Below are 20,551 nucleotides of genomic sequence, written 5' to 3' on the forward strand. Positions count from 1 at the left end.
GGCATACATCCCTGATGCCATTAATGGTTCATAACTATAGTTCTTATTTACCAAGCGGTAATCAAGTCTCACTCTTTAAAATTAAAAAAAAATCCATCAGCAAATAGTTGATATGAAGGGTTTTTCTCTCACTTGTTCAAGTTTGCTTTCAATAAACAAAAAGGATGCGTGTGATTTAGTGCTTCCAAGTGTCTCTTCGTGACTCGATCCCCAAGATGCTCTGAGTTGAGGACACACAGGCCTTCAAGTAGGCAGCCACCAAAGGTCACCTCCGTTCCACGTGGGACTGCCCCTTTCACCTAGCTAAGCGCCGTCTCCGCTACTGATTAGGGCTATTGCCTGGAAGACAAGAAATACGTTGCACAAGGAATGTTGAATTTTGAAGTCACTTAAATAAGCCTCTTTCTCCCAGCTAGCTTTTGAACAAATGACCCACAGCCAAGGTAAACAAGAGTTGAGGTGATGTCATTTTGTGGCCTTAGACACCTGGACACCTGACTATATGCGACGTGTCGTGCCAAGTGACAGTGGAAGAATGAGATGTGTTCTCATCAGACATGATAATCCTGGTTTTTTTTCCTATTCGCTTTTCCCAACTAGCCAAAAAGCAGCCTGTTGTCCCCCAAATTTAGATGAGAAATAAATTGATAAGTGCATCAGGAAAAGAATATTGCGGCTTTTTTTAACATTCACTTCAAAAGAAGAATTAGAATAGATTTGAATTCCTTCCTTATTCTGAATTGCCAGAGTAATGCCAACGAAAATCATTTTTATGCTTCTGATTCATAAGGTCTCCAGAACTGAGATGGATTAAAGGTTCAAATGAAAGCCAGAGATCCCAGTGACAGCACTTTGGCCAAGAGCTGAGCATGATGAATTTTAAGAACATATTCGAATTTGAGGGCAAGCAGTCAAAGGTGGAACTTATAGCGTGTTTTCAAGTGCTGTGCATACTATATGACTGGTTGCTTTTTGTTTTCTCCTTCTCCCAGCATGCGAAAACAGCCGAAAGAAAGGCCAGCCCCTGAGGAGCTGATGGTAAGTACGATTTAGTTCCGTTCGGATTCTCCAGTTGTCCTAACGTTCGGGGATGGCCGGCCTCTGCAGGCTCTGGAGCGGCAGCCTGGTTGCTTTCTCTGGAATCAGTGGTTTTGAACGCATACCCTCAAATATTTGCTTTCACTTTTGTCGACACCTTCCGCCACCTTGGAAGGAAGGAAATTCAGAGCCCTTCCACTCGAGGGTCACAGCCGCTCGTTGGCCACCACAGCCGCGATGCAGAGAGCTGAGAGCCGGCAGCCCAGCAGACGGTCTGGGTGTGCGGTGTTTACTGCCGGCCTGCGGGAAATTCCGAGTGTGCTGTGGCAGCCCCTGGGAGCCCTGTAGGATGAAATTAGATTGGCTGGAAAAGATCAAGTTCATGTGAATCTTTGGTCTTCCCTTAGAAGAGACAACCACGAGGCAGCCGGGGGCTGTGTTCTCAGCTCCAAGGCAGCTTTCTTTGATTGCAAGTGACAGTTTGTCGTCAAGCCGGGAGAGGCTCCCTAACAATTCCCAAATGGTCATTTATTTAGTGCAGATTGTTGATTTGACAGTGTACAAGCTGTTAGCGTGGCGCGCGCGCGGACGGAGCATTGGTAAATCATAATTATAGTCCGCCCCTTCTGATGTTCTCCACACCTTGCCGTTTCGGGGCTCTGCCACAGAGCAGATGCTGATCCTGTGCCCTTCACTTCTCTGAGCCCGGTGCGGCTTCCAGATCTCGGAGGAGACGGTTTCCTCTCTCATCCTCCATCCTCATAAACGCGCCAAGTCCCCAAACCTCTCTCTCCTTCAGATTGCTTCCCCAAATACAAATTCCCAGTCTGGTCCCTTTTTTGTGTCATGATCGCTTTGCACGAAGGTATTTCTTTCTTTCTTTTGTGTGTGTATATACATATATATATATATATATACACACACACATATACGTGTATATGTATATATACATATTTTTTATGTTATTTGTTTCTTTAGAGCAAAGAATTCCATTTCTAAAGTAGTTTCAAGTTAAAGTTCACCCCTATGAGCTTGATCACAGTGCAGCAGGTTTCATGTCTGGAATAAACTTTTTTTTTTTTTGTCTCTTCAATGGTTGGGAAATTCTTGCAGTTAGTCACATTTGAGAAAACTTCTAGAGATGGGAACCCCTTTACCCAGTTCATTATTTTGTTATGGCTGGATAGCTCAACTTTTTTTTTTTTAGCCATAGAAATATCTTTATTGTGGGGGGCAGGGATCATGCTGAGTTGGGGGGACACGCAGTGAAGGGGCAGTCATGAGCTGTCCTTGGTGGTCAGAGCCCTAGGTCACCCAGGACCCCGGGGTCTTCAGGTTCTCCCTCATGTTAGTCTGGTCCAGGTGCTCTGGGGACTTAGATTTGGTGACTTGTGCCTGTGGCCAGGATATATATGGAAACAGGGGCTCCAGACAGTGGGACCCTCTCAGGGCCTTGAAGCCATCCATGTGCTGGAGATAGAGGCTTTAGGGATTGAGGTTCCCTTGGGGTTAGGGCTCTGGAAATTCTAGTGTCTTGTGATCCATGGACTCCTCGGTGGAATTCTTGTTTCCAGGAATTGGGAATCTTCTGTCTGGGGTCAGATAGCTCAACTGTTAAAAGAAAAGAATGAGGTTTCATAAAACAGAGATCTATTTGGAAATGCACGTTTCGCTGCTGCAATGAGAGTGCACATACACCGAGAATAGATGCATACGGATGTCTTGGCAAGGACCACCTCAGGGGGCAAGTCATAAAGCCAGGGCTAAAGGGTGAGTGCTTTCAATGTCCTGCAAGTTTGTGTGTGTGTGAGTGTGTGTGTAAGGATACATAGAAAAATACACCTCTTCACAACTGATACCCTGACGTGTTCATGATCTCACATTCTTAATTAAGAAATGCAAATAAATCAGAGTACAATGAACAATGTAGTCATAAGGAACATCATCGCATACTTGACATCCTTCTGGTTCTGGTCACCGTTTGGTTTTGAATGAAAAGTGGCAGAGCGGGAGGGAGGTGGAACCTGGCTTGGTAGGGGCTCAGTGAGGAGGCAGGGAACATTAGTGTGAGACTTCTGTGCCCATGGAGACAGAGAGCCCTGCCTGCCTTTGACCAAAAGACCCCACGTGGGAAAGAAAGTGGGTGTCCTGTTCTTAAGTGGACCGTGTAGCCTTGCGTCACCTCTGAAGGACCAGATCTTGAGGCTCCAGTCTCTTCATTCCCCCCAGCATGTCCATGACTTTTTTTCCCCTGTTTGCCTGCCCTCTATTGGATGTTGCTCCCATCTGGAAGCCAGGGCCTCCCCTGGAATGCAGGAAGTGTACAGCCCATTTGCCTTTGTGGGCAGGGGCCCGTGCCTTGTCCCCAAAAGAGCAGTTATCTCCCAGGTGCAGTAGCTCCAACCAGCAGGTGCCGGTGGGGTCTGCTCAGCCTGGGTCACATCAGCTGTAGTGTCCATCTGCATTTTCCAAAGCAAAGGAAGGCAATGAGAGATGGGCAGAGTGGAAATGCTGAGAGTCACAGCTTCTCCAGCGAGGAGCTCTTCAATGAACCCCAGGGTGACCCTGGCCACCAGGGAGCTCAGCAAGCCCCAGCCTACATGAATCCAAATTGAGAGGCGGTCTGGGCCAGGTCCCCCCGCTCCTGGGCCTGTCCACACATGTACTGGGCTCTCAAGAGGTCTCTGACTTTTTATTTCAGGGCATTATATTTTACATATACTGGATTACCAAATATTGAGTCTTAAGCCCATCTTTGCTATTATTGACAATACACATATCCGTCTTAAAGATGAAATGTAAAAAAGTCAAGGTTAGAATCTTCTTCTGAATTTTTTATTGTGATTTGGGTGAGGATTTGCAGCAGATCAGTTTTCCGTTTCACAATCCACATGCCTTTTGTTGCATGTCATGGATGGCTGTCCCACCCACCATGGAGCCTCCCTGATCCCACTTCTGCCCTGTGTTTCCTGCTGCTTTCCCAGCCCTCCTGGCCTGTCCATGCTGCCCTGTTCATCTCAAAAGGTTGCTGATGCTACGGTGGGTGTGTGCGCCTCCCTGCTGTTATTGTTCCCTTTGTAGACCTGTCTGTTGTTGGCTGGAAATTGAGCCACAAGGTGTATTCATTTCTAGACCTGAAAGGTGATTAAAAGCCATAGTCCTTTTTGTGATTTTGAATTTTGTCCCACGGTTTTCTCGATCCGGAACCTTCTCATCCGCTCCCTTGCAGAGCAGTGAGAGCAGCGGCCAGGACCATCTAGTTCTTCTGGCCTCAGGATGGGCCCACTGGTAGTCAAGGGGTCCATGAGTGCACGGACTGGTGGTGCCCAGGGGCCCTTGACTCTCTTCACCCGCTTTCCTTCAGACAGGGAGAGACAAACGTCTGCAGCTTCGGTGGCTGTGCTCAAATTTAGGCTCTTGAAGTCATTAAAAGCCCAGTGTTAGAACTGAGTGAGTTGTTGAGCTGTTTGCTGCTCAGTTGCTAGTCATTTTTTGTGTCATAAGTTGAAATATCTTAATGTTGGACCAAGAAACTTCCTTAATGCTTACATTTTGGGGAGGCCAGCTTTTGCATGAACCCGGGCAGGTTTCTGGCACGGCGCCCTTACACTTCATAAAGAATTCATTCCAAGCATTTCAGCAGCAGCTCCCTCCTCATGGGAGATCTCAAAGCTAGGTAAACAACTTGATTCTGCAGATATTTATAGCTCACGAGGTGCCATGGAAGGAGCCCTGGTGGCACCGCTGTTAACTGAAAGGTCAGTGGATCAAACTCATTGGGTGCTCCCTGGGAGCAAGGTGTGGCGCTCTGCTTGCATCAGGATTCCAGCCCAGGGAGCCCTCTGGGGTAGTTTGGCTGTGCTTGGGACTGCTGTGATTTGGAATTGACCCCACAGCAAGGGGCTTTTTGTTTTGCAAAGCCCTGCTCTCAACTTAGCCCAAGACACCACAGAGAGGAAGCCCTTTAATATAGTCTGCAGGGGATGCAGCAAATATACAAGTAACTGGAGGGAAGGGACCACCATAAAAGAACTGCAGACTTCTTTACGGATCCGTTTGGGGAAATGGGGGGCAAACGGCATGGAGGAGGTAGTGGTTGAAAGGGGGCTTGGAGAATGGATGAAACTTGAATAGAGAGTGTCCAGGGACTCACTCCAGGCAGAGTGAGCAGGGTGGACAAGGCATAGACAGACCTGTGTCAGTCCCGGACCTTTCCAGAGCCTTTAAAGCCTGTAGTACCTGCTGTAACAGAAGTCCCTTTGCCCTGGTGACTCCCAGCCACACAACGGCAGTGCTCAGAGAGGCCACGTATCCATCAGCAGCTGAGGAATCTTTGAGGAGACTGCACTTCTGTAGAAGGAGCCCTGGAAACAGTGTACCCACCCACCCCCACCCCGTGTACCTATTCTTCCTGAGGGAACGCCCATTCAATACAGGGAAGGCCCTCACCCTTGGGGAACACTTGACCTTTTTTTTTTAAGAGCCTATTGCATAAATTGGAAGACAGATGAGGCTTTCTACTCCCAGCACGAGCCGCAGTCTCAGAAACCCACAGACAAATCTCTGCTGGCCTATAGGGCTTCTGGGAGCTGGAATTAACTCGATGGCAGTGAGCTTTTGTTTCTATTGTTTTGTTTTGGTTTTTTTTTTTGGGGGGGGGGGTTATTGCATAAATGAGGAGTCAGCTTTACACCACAAAGGAAGAGCAGCCTAGCAGACAGGGATGGCTCTTGGTGTGCTGATACCACCAGACAGATGGGGACCCCCACCCCACACACAGACACTCTCTCTGCTCTTGCTATCCATTATTAAAGAGCCCAATTTTCCTTCGCCGGCAGAGTAAGTCCCAGGAAAGGCCTGTGTTGGGCTGCCTCACCCTTGTGGCCGAGGGTCCAACCCCCTCAGGACAAGGTTGTCCGGCAGTAGTGCCTCTGAGGTGACTGACTGGCAGAATGGTCGGCAGGCTCAGCCAGCCCAGCCGCGATGGCATGGGGTGGTGGGGGCAGGGGGTGTGTGTGTGTTGAGGGATGCCAGCCTCCACCACAGGGCTGGTGGGAAGCAGTAAGAGGGGATAGGAAGACTGTGACCAAGATGATAACGAGAGCATTTTCCTCTTGCAGTAATCAGATGGAGAGCAGCCAAAGACTAACCATCAGACCTTTGACTTGGGGACATGGAAGAAGGGGGGAGGGGGGACCAGCCATGTACAAGCCTGTTTATACTTTTCAAATCCTGAAATATTCTTGAGTAAAAGGCATAGTTTGGGAAGCATTCCTGTGGGGGCATTTGCCTGTGTAAACCACAAAACATCCCTTCTGCTCAGAAGGGCTTGTTCTTCCCTGAGGGACTCTTGGTGGCCAAGGTCAGCCTGTGGTTTAGCAGAGGTGTAACCGCAAACCCGCCCTCATTCCATCTCCACGTCGCTATTCCTGTGTGCAGGGTGAAGGGGACAGACTAGGTCAGCAGCTTTGACCTTGGGCCTGAGACCCCAAGAAGTCTGTTAGAGCCCCTGCATTACCTCCCCTACTGGGCCTACCTGGGGGGATTTTCATCATTCTGAAAAGGCCAGGTCTCCCAGGGGGCCATGACCCTGAATGATGTGAAGCTCTCTCACTACCTCCCCATTCTTTCACTCAGAGCTAGGCCACTAGGACCCCAGAAGCGGCGCCAGCAGCTCAGGGAGTGCCACAAGATTCACTTGGGGCACATTGCTTGAGTGGGGGAGGGAGGAGGAGGGGCCCCCTGTGGGACTCAACGGGGCATCCCACCAGCTATCAAGCCTCCCTTTCAGCTCCCAGCCTAATCCTGGATGTGGGCCCTGACCTGAGCAGGGCCTGTGGGCCCTTGGCACCCACGCGGTTACAGTTTTGGCTCAGAGAGCGCCGTAGATCCTTCTATGCATTTAGAGTACTTTCCGAAGCTTTCCCTGTCTAAGCTCTATTTAATGGAATCTATGCATAGTAAGTAATCAGGTCAGAAGCAGCAGCATCCCGGTTTGAGATCAATCGCCGGCTAATACTTTATCTAGGCCACTTTATTATCTCATGCTGATCCCATTCTCATTCTCCTCCTCCTTTGTAGCATGCACTTCAGCTGTGGTAAGAGTACGTATCACATACATATTAAAAACATATACCCATTCTATCTGTATGTAAATGCGTGCGGCACAGCTGGATACTGCAGAGGAGTTTGATTTACTAATAGTTATTATCTGTTCTAGCTGTTCGGTGGCAGGGACAATTTCAGAGAAACAAGCTGGCGCAGAAATTGTCTCTATGCTCCTACTAGACTGCTTTAGTAATTGTTTAAAAACGTGGATTTTCTCCTTAGGTTCTAATCATGCCTGCCATCTTGTGCATTTCCTTGTGCATTCCAGAGCAGCATCCCCGTTAGCTTCTCCTCGGGTTTTCAGAGCCAGGCCCCTAAGAAGATCCAAGCCGGTGCCATTTGCGATTGAAATGTGACATTTTGCTTAGAAAGCAAGTAAATAATAGGCCTGGAAATACAAGAAGCAGGGGTGGCATCTTGGGGGGTTGAGGGTGTGTGGTATGTCCGTTATAATCAAAATAGTGCTTTGGGAATTTCCCCCCCCATGCATCTAAACTCAGCAGCTGCAAACTTGAAGTCACCTCATGTCTCAGAGCAGACTTTATTGATAAGAGGGGGTAATGTTTGGGGGCTAATAAACACCAAACTGCTCGAGAAAAATCTGTTTAAACATTTAATTACTTGCAAAGAGATGTTAACTTGTTTAAACTCCTCTAAATTAACTTGTCACCGGTAGCTTTTCTGCTTTTCCAAACCTGATGGTAATTACATTTTCAGATCGTTTGGCTGCTCGTTCTCGACCTTAATCGAGGTGTATGTTAAATAGGGCCTCTCGGTGGGCCCTTTAATAACCAAACCAAACCGAGAGACCAGCGTGTTAGATTTTGGCCTCTGTAGCACTTGGGTTCTGGCATGACCTTTGGGTGCAACCAACTGGCTTTCCATGATTAGATCCAAACCATCTGACCCCGTGAAAGAGAGGACACAGCGACTGTGGGAGGACATTGTTTCATGCAGGCTGTTGCAGTGGGGCGGGAGGGAATGTTCCTGAACGAACAATGTCTCAGAAAAAGAAGGAGCCAGGTTTTATAGAAGAGATAAAACAACAAGGCCGGCATCGGAGTCTTCAGACAGTCCTCACGGAGGATGCAGACACGGCTTTGTAAGCACAGGATGGTCCTTTGTGATAACAAAGGGGAGGGAAGATGTCTCACCTATTACTGCTTCCAGGAGGACTCCCTGGGTGGTGCAAGCAGTTAAGTGCTCAACAACTAGCTGCAAGGTTAGTGGTTCCAACTTACCCAGAGATGCCACAGACGCCGGGCCTGGCATCTGCTTCTGCAACATCGCAGCCTTGGGAACCCGACAGAGTAGTTCTAGTCTGCACCCAGAGACTCACAGGAGTCCGAATCCACTCGGCGCAACTAACGAGGTCTACTTCCTGGGAGCACAGGCTCAAACAAAATTCCGTATCATCGCTGAGATCCAGTGGTTGGCTGTGCCCTAAAAACAAGGAGAGGAAGAGGACATTTCTGCAGCCCTGTGGAGAAGGCTCATGGTCACTGTGCTTGCAAAAGTGTGCTCTTTTTTAAATACTAATGATGGTTAATAAGCGGTTCTGGACTTGGCTGCAGTTCACTGCATTTAGCTATTGCCTGTATCGTATAAAGCATGTCTTAAAATGGACCTTTAGGGCCAGGCTCCTATGTGTCTGGCCCCCCATTCTTGCAGACATGCTTTTTGCTTCTGGTGATTCATTTGCAGGCACGAACCAGTTCATTAGCTACAGCCCCAAAACTTGCAGCAAAAGGCCCTGGCCGGGGCTGTAACTCCCACTGACGATTTCCTTCAGGCAGAAAAAGCATCACAGGGGTACCGGGCCTCCACAGAGGGTCCAGCGGACAGCCGTGTGATGGTTTTCTTGATCATTTTCAAGTTCTAAAGGCTCTTAAAATCATCTGTTTATCTCTGCTTATAACTAGGAATCCACTAAGAAAGAAGTTGATTTCAGCTTTTTAATTGCACATAATTACAACAACAGAATCGCTGTCTGGACGCCTGAGATCGCACTAAATCAGACAGCTTTAATTTGAATTTTTGATGACACGTTCGCACTTCTCCAAGAACAGAGAGATCACAACCCTAGAAAACAAGCTTTGTTTTCCTATAGATGGGACCGCTTAATCTTTTCACAAGACTGGAGCAGATAAGTGTGTGTGTGTGTGTGTGTTTATTTATATAGAGAGATATAGGTATAACTACAGGCACAGGGGAAGAGATGCACAGATAGATAAAAATCTGTCTTTCCTTGATCGTGATGATCTGACAGTTTTAATTTCCCAGTCACTAAGGACAACTTGTTTCTGCACCCGTCAAGTCAGAGCTCTCAGTGTGGTTATGAGCTGGCTGCTTGCGGCGCAGCTTTCGTGTTGACCAGGCTAGCTGACATCTCCCCATCACATGCCAAGGCACAAAGGGGCTGTGTCCACTGGCTGCCAAAACCGCTGTGTTATCTGGGGACAGCCTCTTTCGGATCCCGGTAGACTGGGGCTGCCACACTCACAGGTGGGTCTTTGGGGGTGTGGCAGGTGTTAGTTCCTGGTTCTTTGGAAGTTTCTGTGTGGGCGGCCTCCCCAGCCCTGCTCTCCTTGAGGGTCTCCGCCGTCCTCCCTCCAGCTCCTTCCCTTCAGAGCGCTTGCTCGCTTCTCTGCCTCCCTCCAGCAGGCACTGCCTCTAACTTAGACTCATCACCACCTTCTACTCACAGTCGGTCCTTGAAGACCCCCCAAAGCCATCTCTTGATTCCAACTTGGAGCTCCTCTTCAGGACAGAGTAGAACTGCCCCGGGTGGGGTGTTTCCCAGGATCTAAATCTCTATGGAGACAGACTGCCTCGTCTTTCTCTCTCAGAGCAGCTGGCCGGTTCCCACCACCAACCACCACCATGCCACCAGGGCTCCCGGAGCTCAGCAGGAGCGCCCAGGAAGTTCTTAAAAAGAGAGAAAAGGCCTGATGGGAGCCCAGACTAACAATAATCTTGGTCCAGGGTGCACGTACTGTTGGTTTGTTGTTCTTTAAAAAGGAAAATGATAGAAAAGCTCTCCGGGTGATCGTGATAAGGAGCAGCCAGGGTTTTACTGCACCCCCCCATACCCCGACGTAGATTGTAAGTCCCATGGAGAAGGATCGTGATCTTACATGTCTCCTATAGCACAGGCAAGTTCTGTAGCCTAATGAAAAGAAGTCACCCTCAATTCCCCACGGATCCGAGTCAGTAAACGGAAGGGTTACACTGGAGCTGACCAAGGGGCCTCCAGCACCGGCAGTCCTGGTCACTGTGAGCCATGGTCTAAATGAGCACTCCCAGACGAGAATGCCGTGACAGAAACGGGGGTGGGGGTGGGGGTGCTTTCTACTCCCGTCCAGGGTTAGCATCTCAGAAACCCACAGGGACCGTTCTGCTGTGCCCCATCGACAGGGTGGCATGAGTCAGAAACGACTGGAGGGCAGTAGGAGTTTTAAGCACTGGAGTGCACGGTGGTTTGATGGCAGGCTTTTGTTTGGCATCCGGCTCTTGTGAGCTCTGGATGAGATCATGGGGGCAGATCATGAAGTTACTGGATGTTGCAATGCTTGCAGGGCTCGTCTGTTTAACAAGCAGGACAGCCTGGGCGTTATCAAGCAGATCAGGGCTCGGCCCTGTGCTGGATGTGCAGAAAGTGCTGCCCAGCAGGCCACTGGCGGGCAGCAGAAGTGCTCTCTGTCCTATGTGCTGGCCGTTTGAGAACTCACCTCCCCAGCACACTCCAAATCAAGAGGTTGCTGAAGAGCCAGGACCTAGAGGAAGCCCCTGGCCAGCGCCAGCTTTGGCTGGTTAGATGGACCGTGGAGGACCTCAAGGTCCTTATTTATTGGCATACCACGTGCATGCCCCCCCTCCCCTCCGGCTCTTGCAAGTTACGGGTTTTGTTGAAAATGACCGGAGCCGCTGAGCTACTTGGGGGAAGGAGTATCGAAGGCTCTTGGAGCGTAGGCCCTGGTGGGCTTTGGGAATTGCTGCTGAAGGTAGCAGAGTTGTTGCCCTGTGAGCACTTATCAATAAATAGATGCAATTCTTATCAATTATGAATGAGTCCAACCAGGAATTTCAAGAGCTGGGAAGAAAAAAATAAGTGACACTGCCAATTTACAGTTGTAGCCAGCCGGATGTGTTTCATGGGCTGTTTGCTTTTTAATTTGTAGCAGTTTTGAGAGAGAGAGGCCTTTGGGGGTGGCGAGTCTCCTTGTTTCCTTGAGGCCTTTTGTAGAGGTGCCCCTAGATGGTTATTGGAGGGGGGGTAAATTTGCCTGCAGATAATTTGAGGTCCATGTGGCCATTTAGAGACTACAGAAAGGCAGTGGGGACATTGGGGCCTTCCGTCCTCCATTTAATTTTCAAGATTAGAATTAAACATTAGGCCTTGGTCTACCGAGAGACATTTGCCAGAGCATGGACTAGTTTCTTTACAGTCTCCTGGTTTACCGCTTCTCTGTTCCCTTAATATAAATGGTCACTGATTCTGAAGTAGGTGCCTTCGTTTATCCGTGCAAAGGTTCCCTTGATACAAATAAAAATGGAATTTTCAAATGTAACCCGATTAACTGTAAATTGTATACCAATAGCCTACGTGGGCCTCGGCTCCCTCACAAGGCGATGGAATGGCCTGCATCTCTTCTTAAAGTTGGGGGCACGGGGGTGGGGGGGGGCAGGATTCAATTAATAGCAGGACTTTCTAATTGTGGGATTGGTGTGGAGTTGACAAAATTTTTTTTTTTTTTATAAATAGGGCGCATTTTTCCACTTAAGAGGGCCGTGCTGAAACATTTTTAATTGGATTTTCATGGTGATTGACAGCATTTGATTATGACAGTAACTTTATTTGGCTGGACTGCTTTAGCCTCTTGTTCAGATTTTTCCATCAAAGCTCTTTTTTATCCTCCGAATCCCCAGCGGAGCAGCAGCCATTGTGGAGAAGCCTTTTAGCACCTTTGTTGCAGCCATCCCTGGTGATGATTGGGCCCAGCTGGTAGGAGATAGAAAATGTTCCTTTCACAAAGAGGCTGTGTCTCCCGCCTCTGTGGCTTCAATAATTTTAAGAGCCCCCCAAACCTGTTGAGGATTAGAAGTAGCTTTAGATGTGAAATGAGTGTTAAGTATTAGTAATCGGGAGATTAGGGCCCCAGGGACAATGGGAGATAAACAACTGCAATTACGGCAAATCTGCCGATGTAAACAAAATCCAGTGGAAACAGATGCCCTAACCATTTTGGGGGATTGATTTGAGGGCACTGAGGAATCGATTTTTGTCTTGTTTACACTTTCAAACCCCTGTGATATACTGGAAGGCTAAATATTTCATACCGCCTGATTTTAGTTAATTTTTTTCCAGCGCCTCGCAGTAGGCGTCTCTCTTCTCACAGTGACCAGGCCTGAGTTTATTCAGCATTCACAGGGAGCAGCTAATTGTCTATGAAGGGCCCCCGTGTTTAAATGGGCTTGACAGGAATTTAAATTTTGTTTCAATCAACCCCTGTGCTCACAGCCTGCTCCAGTTTCTAATTTTTAAATTAAACATGATTTTTTTTTTTTTTTAAGCCACAGCCTTGCCTCTGGAAGCCTTTCTACCACTCTCGAGGAAGGCAAACCCGGCAGGCCTGAAATGCCGGCTGATGCGGGGCCTGAGGCACCAGCTCCCCAGCCGGAACGTTCCGCCTCCTAAAAAGCTTTTGCCCTCGGTCAGGGGGGTCAGCGGAGCTCAGGCCGGGCCCATTCTCCTCCCCTTCCTGCCTTCGGAAATGGCCCCCTTCCCGGCTTTCCTGTGCAGACAGCAGGGCCACGTCGTCCAGAAAGTGGGTTAAGTACCAAAGGAAGGCGAAGGATGGCTTTTAAGGGGCTGGCTGAGTTATAGCCCGCTGCATGCCTGATGCAGGGGCCCCCCCGCAGCCGACCCATTCGTGGTGAGCTGGGGAGGAAGCCCGCTTTGAGCACCATCCTGGTCCATGTGTGGGCAGAGCAGGCCTGCCCGTGTCAGCGCCAGCGCGGCAGCCCCAAGTCCCAGCCAGCCCGCCGACAGTCTGGCCCGAGGCAGAGGACGTGGACAGCCAAGTGGGGATGAAACCATCTTTCAGCTCACTCCCATCGAGTTGGTTCTGACGCACTCGGACTCAGAACAGAGTAAAGGGCTCCCAAGGTTCTCAATCTTTACAGGAGCAGCCTGCCTGCTCTTCCTCCAACAGAGCAGCTGGTGCATTCAAACCCAGTCTGCACAGCCACCCGGCCCTCACCTCATGGACCTCCGTCCATGCTCCTAAACTGCCCAGCCCCAGTGTGGGGGGCGCTCCGCCTGCATCGGGCCTGGGCTCAGGCTGAGCCCTTCCCTCCTGCTTCCCGCCGCGTGGTGACCCCCTGCCCAGCCTCCGCTGGCACGGCCTCTGGGAGGCTTTCCTGACCGGCTTCTACAGAAGCAGGCTGATGACTCCCTCACCGATGCCGCCCCTCAGTCGGTGCACTTCCCTCTCTCTGTGGCACCAGCTTGCTGCATAACTGCTATGGGCTCATGAAGGAGACCGCCGCTGGCTCCGAGAGGACAAGATCATATCCCGGTATCCTCAGCCTCTGACTCCGCCCCGTGACCCCTGCCATCGAGTCAACGCTGACTTGGGAAAACGTTCTTGTTACAGAGCGGGAAATTCAGCTGACAGTGTTGCATGCTGTGGAAGCACATGCATTTGGAAAGTTCTTTCTCAGGTGACCTTGACCCGGGATGATTCCCCCCCACGTTACGGATGGGTGAGCTGGAACACGGACAGCAAGAGCACAGGACTCTCCCACCAGCCTACATCGTGGGCAGGGGGCTTCAGAAAGCTCACCAGAAACAATGGGACGAAGAGATCAGGGAATGAAACAAAATGTGTCTGACATGTTGAGTGTGGAGACCTCCTCTGATTCACAATAAAAAGTAACACAAAGGGAACGCATGCGTCCACAAATGCGGAAGCCCCTCAGAACAGGCAGGGATTGTCAGGACAGTTTTGAAATTTTCAGCTAACTCAAAGCTATATCTTGCAGTCAGAAAAAGAAAACTAAGCACAAATACCCCATAAAGAAACCTCGCGGTTTCTGCTTATGAAGCCAGTACTCCACTTTGGGAGGATTTGTTCAACTCACTCTCATGCCCCCTCCACCTCGGCCCCTTCACCACCGCTCACTAGCTGGCTGAAGCCTGGCCCTACCTTAGTATAAACAAAACAGGAAGAGAGAGTTTGCGCTTGGACTGCTAGAGTTATCTGAGGGGAAGCCCTGAAATTTGGGGGATCATTATGATCTTTGTTTTAGTAACCTGCAGCAGATGTGGAGGGCCCAGCCACAAACCTTTTCCACTCTCCGTTCTACCACCAGGGACATAAAAATGAGTACGGGTAGCTTCTAAGCAAGGTTATTCCTTGTACTTTTTTTTTTACATTCAGTCAAGCTTCCTACGCACTTTCTATGCGCAAAGCTGGTCATTAGATGCTAGACTTTGCTGCCGCTGCCGGTCTGCACCAGCGAGTGGATTCTGGCCCAGAGTGACCCTGCGGGATAGGGTAGAACCACCCCCTAGCATTTCCAAGTGGTCATCTTGACAGGAGCAGGCAGCCAGGTTCACTTCTCACTGCCATTGACTCCATTCCAACTCTTAGAAACCTTAAAGGGTAGGGTGGAAATGCTCCTGTGGGTTTCTGAGACTATAGCCCTTTGAAGGAATAGAAAGCATTATCGTTCCCCGCAGGGAGCGGCTGGTAGTTTCGAACTGCTACCCTGGCAGTTAACCCAAGGCGTAATCCACCACACCGCCAGGCTTCCTCACAGAGTGACTGATGCTGGGTCGGCAAAGAGGCGGCTCTTTGGGTACGTGCCATGTGGCTCTAAAGTAAAATTGAAAATGAAACTATCACAGTTTCATTTATAAATTTTTAAAAATATATTTATAGCTCTCAAGTAATTTTTAAATTATTTAGGGACAGGATTGGCTCTTCCATCTCAAAACTTTGCTGCCCCTCTGGGCCGGTAGATTCAGGTAGTACCTAACCTTCGGGCCACCAGGCTCCTGGATGTTTTCAGTTCTCAGAGCAGGAGCTGTTCCTTGAACGTAGCAAAGTAAGGAGTTCATGCCAGCTCGTAAGTCAAGCATGTGGGAAAGCACTGTTCGGTTCTGCTGACAGCCCCAAAAACAGAACCACCCCCGTGCAGGCAGGAAGGTGTACGTTGGTTTGCATGGTGCAGGGTCAGACCCCCAGTATGCAAGGTTAGCATGAGCTTATTTGTGCTAATTTATTCTTCTGTAGGGAACGAGTTCACATTTTTCACTCCATCAAAGATCCTACTGGCAGCCACCTCTCTCCCAACCCCAACCCCACCCCCACAGCCTACAGAGTCCAAGCCTCTTTTCAAATGGACACTGCCCGATGGGGACAGAGGGCCCAGTAAGTAAGTAAGCCCCCCTGACATGGTGACCCGGCTCCTTATCCCATTGCAACCTCCTCAACTCTCACCGCCATCAGTCAACTCTGCCTCATGGTGACCCGAAAGGACAGGGTAGAATTCCTGTGGGTTTTCGAGACTGTAACTTTATGGGAGTAGAAAGCCTCATCTTTCTCCCGTGGAGCCGCTGGTGGATTCAAACTGCTAACCTTGGGGTTAACAGCCCAAGCATAACCCTCTACACCAGTGGTTTTCAACCTTCCTAATGCCGAGACCCTTTAATACAGTTCTTCATTGTGGTGACCCCCCTCCCCCAAACCATAAATTTATTTTTGTTGCTACTTCATCACTGTCATTTTGCTACTGTTATGAATTGGGCGACCCCTGTGAAAGAGTCGTTTGGCCCTCAAAGGGGTCGCGACTCAGGTTGAGAACCACTGCTCTGCACCACTAGGGCCCCTGGTTGCCACCCAGTAATGAGTGCCAGGCCGTTCCAGACAGCTCCTTGAGTGGCGCAGCTGAGGGAGCCTTTGCCCAGCCATTGCTTGCACCCCAGCTTGCACGACACAGGCACGGGGGAGGTGGTCGCTCCTCTGTCGAATGAAGTAGAGGCTAACCTGTGGTGACCTCTGACCACAGATTAGAAAGCCAGAGAGACCCTAAGGCCTGTCAGGAAGAGGATGTGGAGGAGAGCCAGCACGTGTCCTTGCCAACACAGGCATGCAGGGAGCGGGGGCAGCGGACGCACGGGCACAGGAAGGCCGAGGAGGCTGAGTGGACTCTCCCTCAGGAAGACTCTTGAGTGCCGCACCGCCCTCCCCCAGGTCCTGTGTACCCTTCTCTAAGACAGGGCTAGACCACAAATTGCGGTCCACAAGCCGTATTTGGTGCTTTCAGTACGTACATGTGGCTCTGAAATAAAGTTGAAAAATTTAAAGGGTCTGATTCAGATAACGGTGATTTCATTTGTTGGTAAAAAAAAAATATATATGGCTCTTGAATAACTTTTTAATTGCTGTGAGGAACAGGATGGGCTCTTCTACCTCAAAGCTTTGCCACCCCTGCTCTAGGACTTGCAGGTCAGCAAAAGGGTAATAGGAAAGAGCTGTGCACATGGTTAAGATTTACAGTCTCATGGCACCATGGGTCAGTGAGGGACGTCAGGTCTCATGGTGGGGCCAGCCCATGGTCATCCCGGTGCATTGGCTGCTCTGAGCAGAACAGTATCCTCAGGGCCTGGTGGACCAGGATGTGCTCCCCTCCCCTCCCTCCCTCCTCACCTGCTCCTGTGTGCTCTGCTCAGACAGGGACAGCCCTAGAGGCACGGTGCGGAGACTGTGCCCCATCTGACCCCACTGCACCAGGGCAAAATGCAAGGGCATGCAAAAGAGCAGCAAGGGGAGCAGAGCTGTGAAGTGCCCGGGGAATGCCAAAATAGACTGTGGGGCCAGGGTGTGACAGCCCACCAGACTAGACCAGAAAACACTTCTAAAGGTCAGCAAACAGACCTGGAACTATCTATAAGCTTTTTTCTTTTTTGTCGTTGGATTTTTGTTGTTGTTGTTTCTTTTTTGTTGTTGTTGTTGCTTGGTTTTGCTCTGTCTTGTTTTTGTACTTATTATCGTCTCTGCATGTCGATCTAGACAAGATAGGCTGGATAAACAATCTGGAGAAGAAAACAACAGGACCAACAGTTCTGGGGGACACCCCAGAGGGGGAGGTAGGAGAAAAGAAGTGGGTGTTAACAAACCCAGGGACAAGGGAGCAACAGGTGACCTGAGATCGATGGCAAGGAGGGCATAGGATGCCTGGTGAGGCTTGATCAAGGGCAATGTGACCGAGGGGAATTATCAGGACCCGTATGAAGGCCAAACAAGATAGTGGGACAAGAGCAAAGTAAGAGGAAATAGAGGAAGGAACTAGGAGGCAAATGAGCATTTATAGAAGGCTAAATACAGGCATGTACATATGTAAATATATTTATATATAATGATAGGGGAAAAGATCTATGTACATATATTTATATGTTAAGTATAAAGGTAGCAGGCGGACATTGGGCCTCTGCTGAGGTACTCCCTCAAGGCAAGAACACTTTGTTCTAATAACCCGGCATGCCGTGATGATCACCTTCCCTGACGCAATCCCTGAAGACAAAATGGGTGCATAAGCAAATGTGGTGGGGAAAGCTGATGGTGCCCGGCTATCAAAAGATAGAGCATCTGGGGTCTCAAAAGCTTGATGATAAACAAGCAGCCATCTAGCTGAGAAGCAACAAAAGTGCACATGGAAGAAGCACACCAGCCTTTGTGACCACGAGGTGTCTATGGGATCAGTTGTCAGGCATCAAAGACCCAGAACAAAAATCATGTCAGTGTAGTTGGGGGGAGTGTGGAGTGGAGACCCCAAACCCATCTGTAGACAATTGGGCATCCGCTTACAGGGGCGTCATAAGGAAGAGACAAGCCAGTCAGGGAGCAGTATAGCACTGAAGAAACATACAACTTTTCTCTAGTTCTTTAATGCTTCCTCCCACTCCACCCTCTACTATCATGACCCTAATTCTACCTTACAAATCTGGCTAGACCAGAGCATGTACACTGGTACAGGTAAGAGCTGGAAACACAGGGAATCCAGGACAAATGAACCCCTCAGGACCAATAATGAGAATAGCAATACCAGGAGTGGAAGGGGAAGGTGGGAGGAGAAAGGGGGAACCAATCACAATGATCTACATATAAGCCCTTCCCTGGGGGAGATGGACAACATAAAAGTGGGAGAAGGGAGACATCGCTCAGTGTAAGACATGAAAAAATAATAACTTAAAAATTATCAAGGGTTCAGAAGGACAGAGGGTGGGGGAAGGAGGGCGGAAAATGTGAGGAGCCGATACCAAGGGCTCAAGTAGAAAGAAAATGCTTTGAAAATGATGATGACAACATATGTACAAATGTGCTTGACACAATGGATGGATGTATGGATTGTGATAAGAGCTGTATGAGCCCCCAATAAAATGATTTTTTTTAAAAAGAGAGAGATAAAAGTACTTTAACACTTTGTGGTAAAAGTCAGTGGCTTATGAGAGAGTTGAACTAGTATTGTCAAATTATATTATGTGTTTTGTGATATATATTAGATGATACATTTTAAAATAATAATAATAAAAAGCTACTGGTCAGAGATCCTAAGGTCATTATAAAGAGAAAGCCTTGACCCAAATAGGCTGAATGAATAGTCTATCACCTTATAGTTTCCAAATGTGTTTTTATAAATGCCATCTAAAAAAAATCCAAAATACTCTGAGATGTTGGTATTCTGAAAAACCAAACCCACTGTTATTGAGTGGGTTCTAACTCCGAGTGAACCTATATAAGGTTTTGGAGGCTGTAAATTTTCCTGGGAACAGACAGCCTCATCTTTCTCCTAAGGAGCTTCTGATGGGTTTGAACTGTCTCCCTTGTGGTTAGCAACCCAGCGCTTACCCAGCAGCAGCAGCAGCAGCAGCAGGGTTCCCTGAGGTAGTCCTATGCCCGTTGTACAGACAGGGACGCTGGGGATCAGGGAGGTGAAGTAAGGAGTGACTGACTTCCCAGGTTATTACAGCAGCACTTGCACTTGAACCCTGTCTTCTGAGACCCAGACCAGTGCTCTTTCTACTTCTCCAGGTAGCTTCTTGTCCCGGTTCCTGGTACAGGCGGTGAGGAGAGGGAAAGAAAGGCAGACAGACAGACCAGCCAAACCAGACCAACCAGCCCTGGTAGTGATGCCTGTTTTCAGAAATGATGAGCGATTGTCCTGGCCTTTACAAACCCAAACACAATCTGCACCAAACCCAAAATCAAGCCCACTGCCATCGAGTTGATTCTGAATCGCTGGAGGGTTACTTACTCTATGGGGTTTCTGTCTTTCTTTTCTTCTTTTTTTTAAAAAGAGTTTTATTGGTATTTAATCCACATATACAATTCAGTAGTTCAATCACATCAAGAAGAGTTGTACATTCATTACCACAGTCAATTTCAGAACACACCCCTCCCATGGTTAAACCACTTTTAGGACATCAGTACTAATGCTCCCTCCTGTCTCCCGCATACATTGTTTGTTCCCCAAACCCCCTCCCCTCCCGAGCGTCCACCCACCCTCCCCTCCCCCATAAACCCTTGCTTCAGTTCTTATTTCTATGCATTTATTTCTTCTGTGCTTCACAAACTGGAAAACCCAACAGACATGATAAAAAAATAAAAACAATAAAATGGTAAGGATACAATAATAATAATATGGAGATAAAAATACAAATAATGAGTAAGAAAGAAAAGACCACCATGAATATTTAAGAGGCCAGGGGGAAAAGTTTTGTTCTGGAACAAGCAAGAAATACTTACACCTAGAACAATTTCAGGTTGGGTCAAGAGGGAGGTCAACTGACCAAGTGTGCAGTTCGATCCAGTCTAATTGTGATTACAATGATCTCTGGTAGTAAAACTGTTTGAGACCCCGCCTGTGGCGAGAGGGGATCTGCCAATGGCTTAATCTAACTAGATATCCTGCAGATCGGTTTTGGACTCCCACGTCCTCCGTAGCCACACTGTAGAGTGTCTGAGACTGTCAATCTTTTTTTTCCCCAAAGTTTGGCACCAAAGTCTATTTTTGGTATTCTCTGGGGACTTCGTTGCTCTGTTCCCCTTGCTGTTCTGTTGCACACCGTTAGTGTTTTGCCCCGGTGTGGTGGGGTCAGATCGGGCACAATTCCTGCGCTGTATCTCCAGTGTTGTCCCCAGTAGTGCTATGGGTCAGTGAGGGCTGTCATGTCTCGTGGTGGGGCCGGCCCTACAGTCCTCTCTGTGCATTGGCTGCCCCAAGCAGGAATATCATCCTCGGGGCTTGGTGGGCCAGGATGTGTTCCACTCTCTCCTTCCCTCTTTGTTTGCTCCTGTGTGCTTTTGAGAAGACAAAAGTAGAGCATAATGTAGCT

General features: G+C 48.9%; 1 protein-coding gene across 2 annotated transcripts in view; it reads left to right on the forward strand.

Annotated features, from left to right (window-relative positions):
- Positions 1-20,551, forward strand: part of MAP2K5 (mitogen-activated protein kinase kinase 5) — a 285,287-nt gene that overhangs the window by 245,667 nt on the left and 19,069 nt on the right. For both annotated transcript variants that reach the window (XM_004711938.3, XM_045285767.1), the window contains one exon: positions 993-1,038. In XM_004711938.3, the coding sequence (XP_004711995.1) occupies positions 993-1,038 (46 nt within the window). The remainder of the gene's footprint in view (positions 1-992; positions 1,039-20,551) is intronic.

This window comes from Echinops telfairi, unplaced genomic scaffold (assembly GCF_000313985.2).
Source record: "Echinops telfairi isolate 266 unplaced genomic scaffold, ASM31398v2 ScPeMD7_7475;HRSCAF=8513, whole genome shotgun sequence".
In the NCBI taxonomy this organism is placed as follows: Eukaryota; Metazoa; Chordata; class Mammalia; order Afrosoricida; family Tenrecidae; genus Echinops; species Echinops telfairi.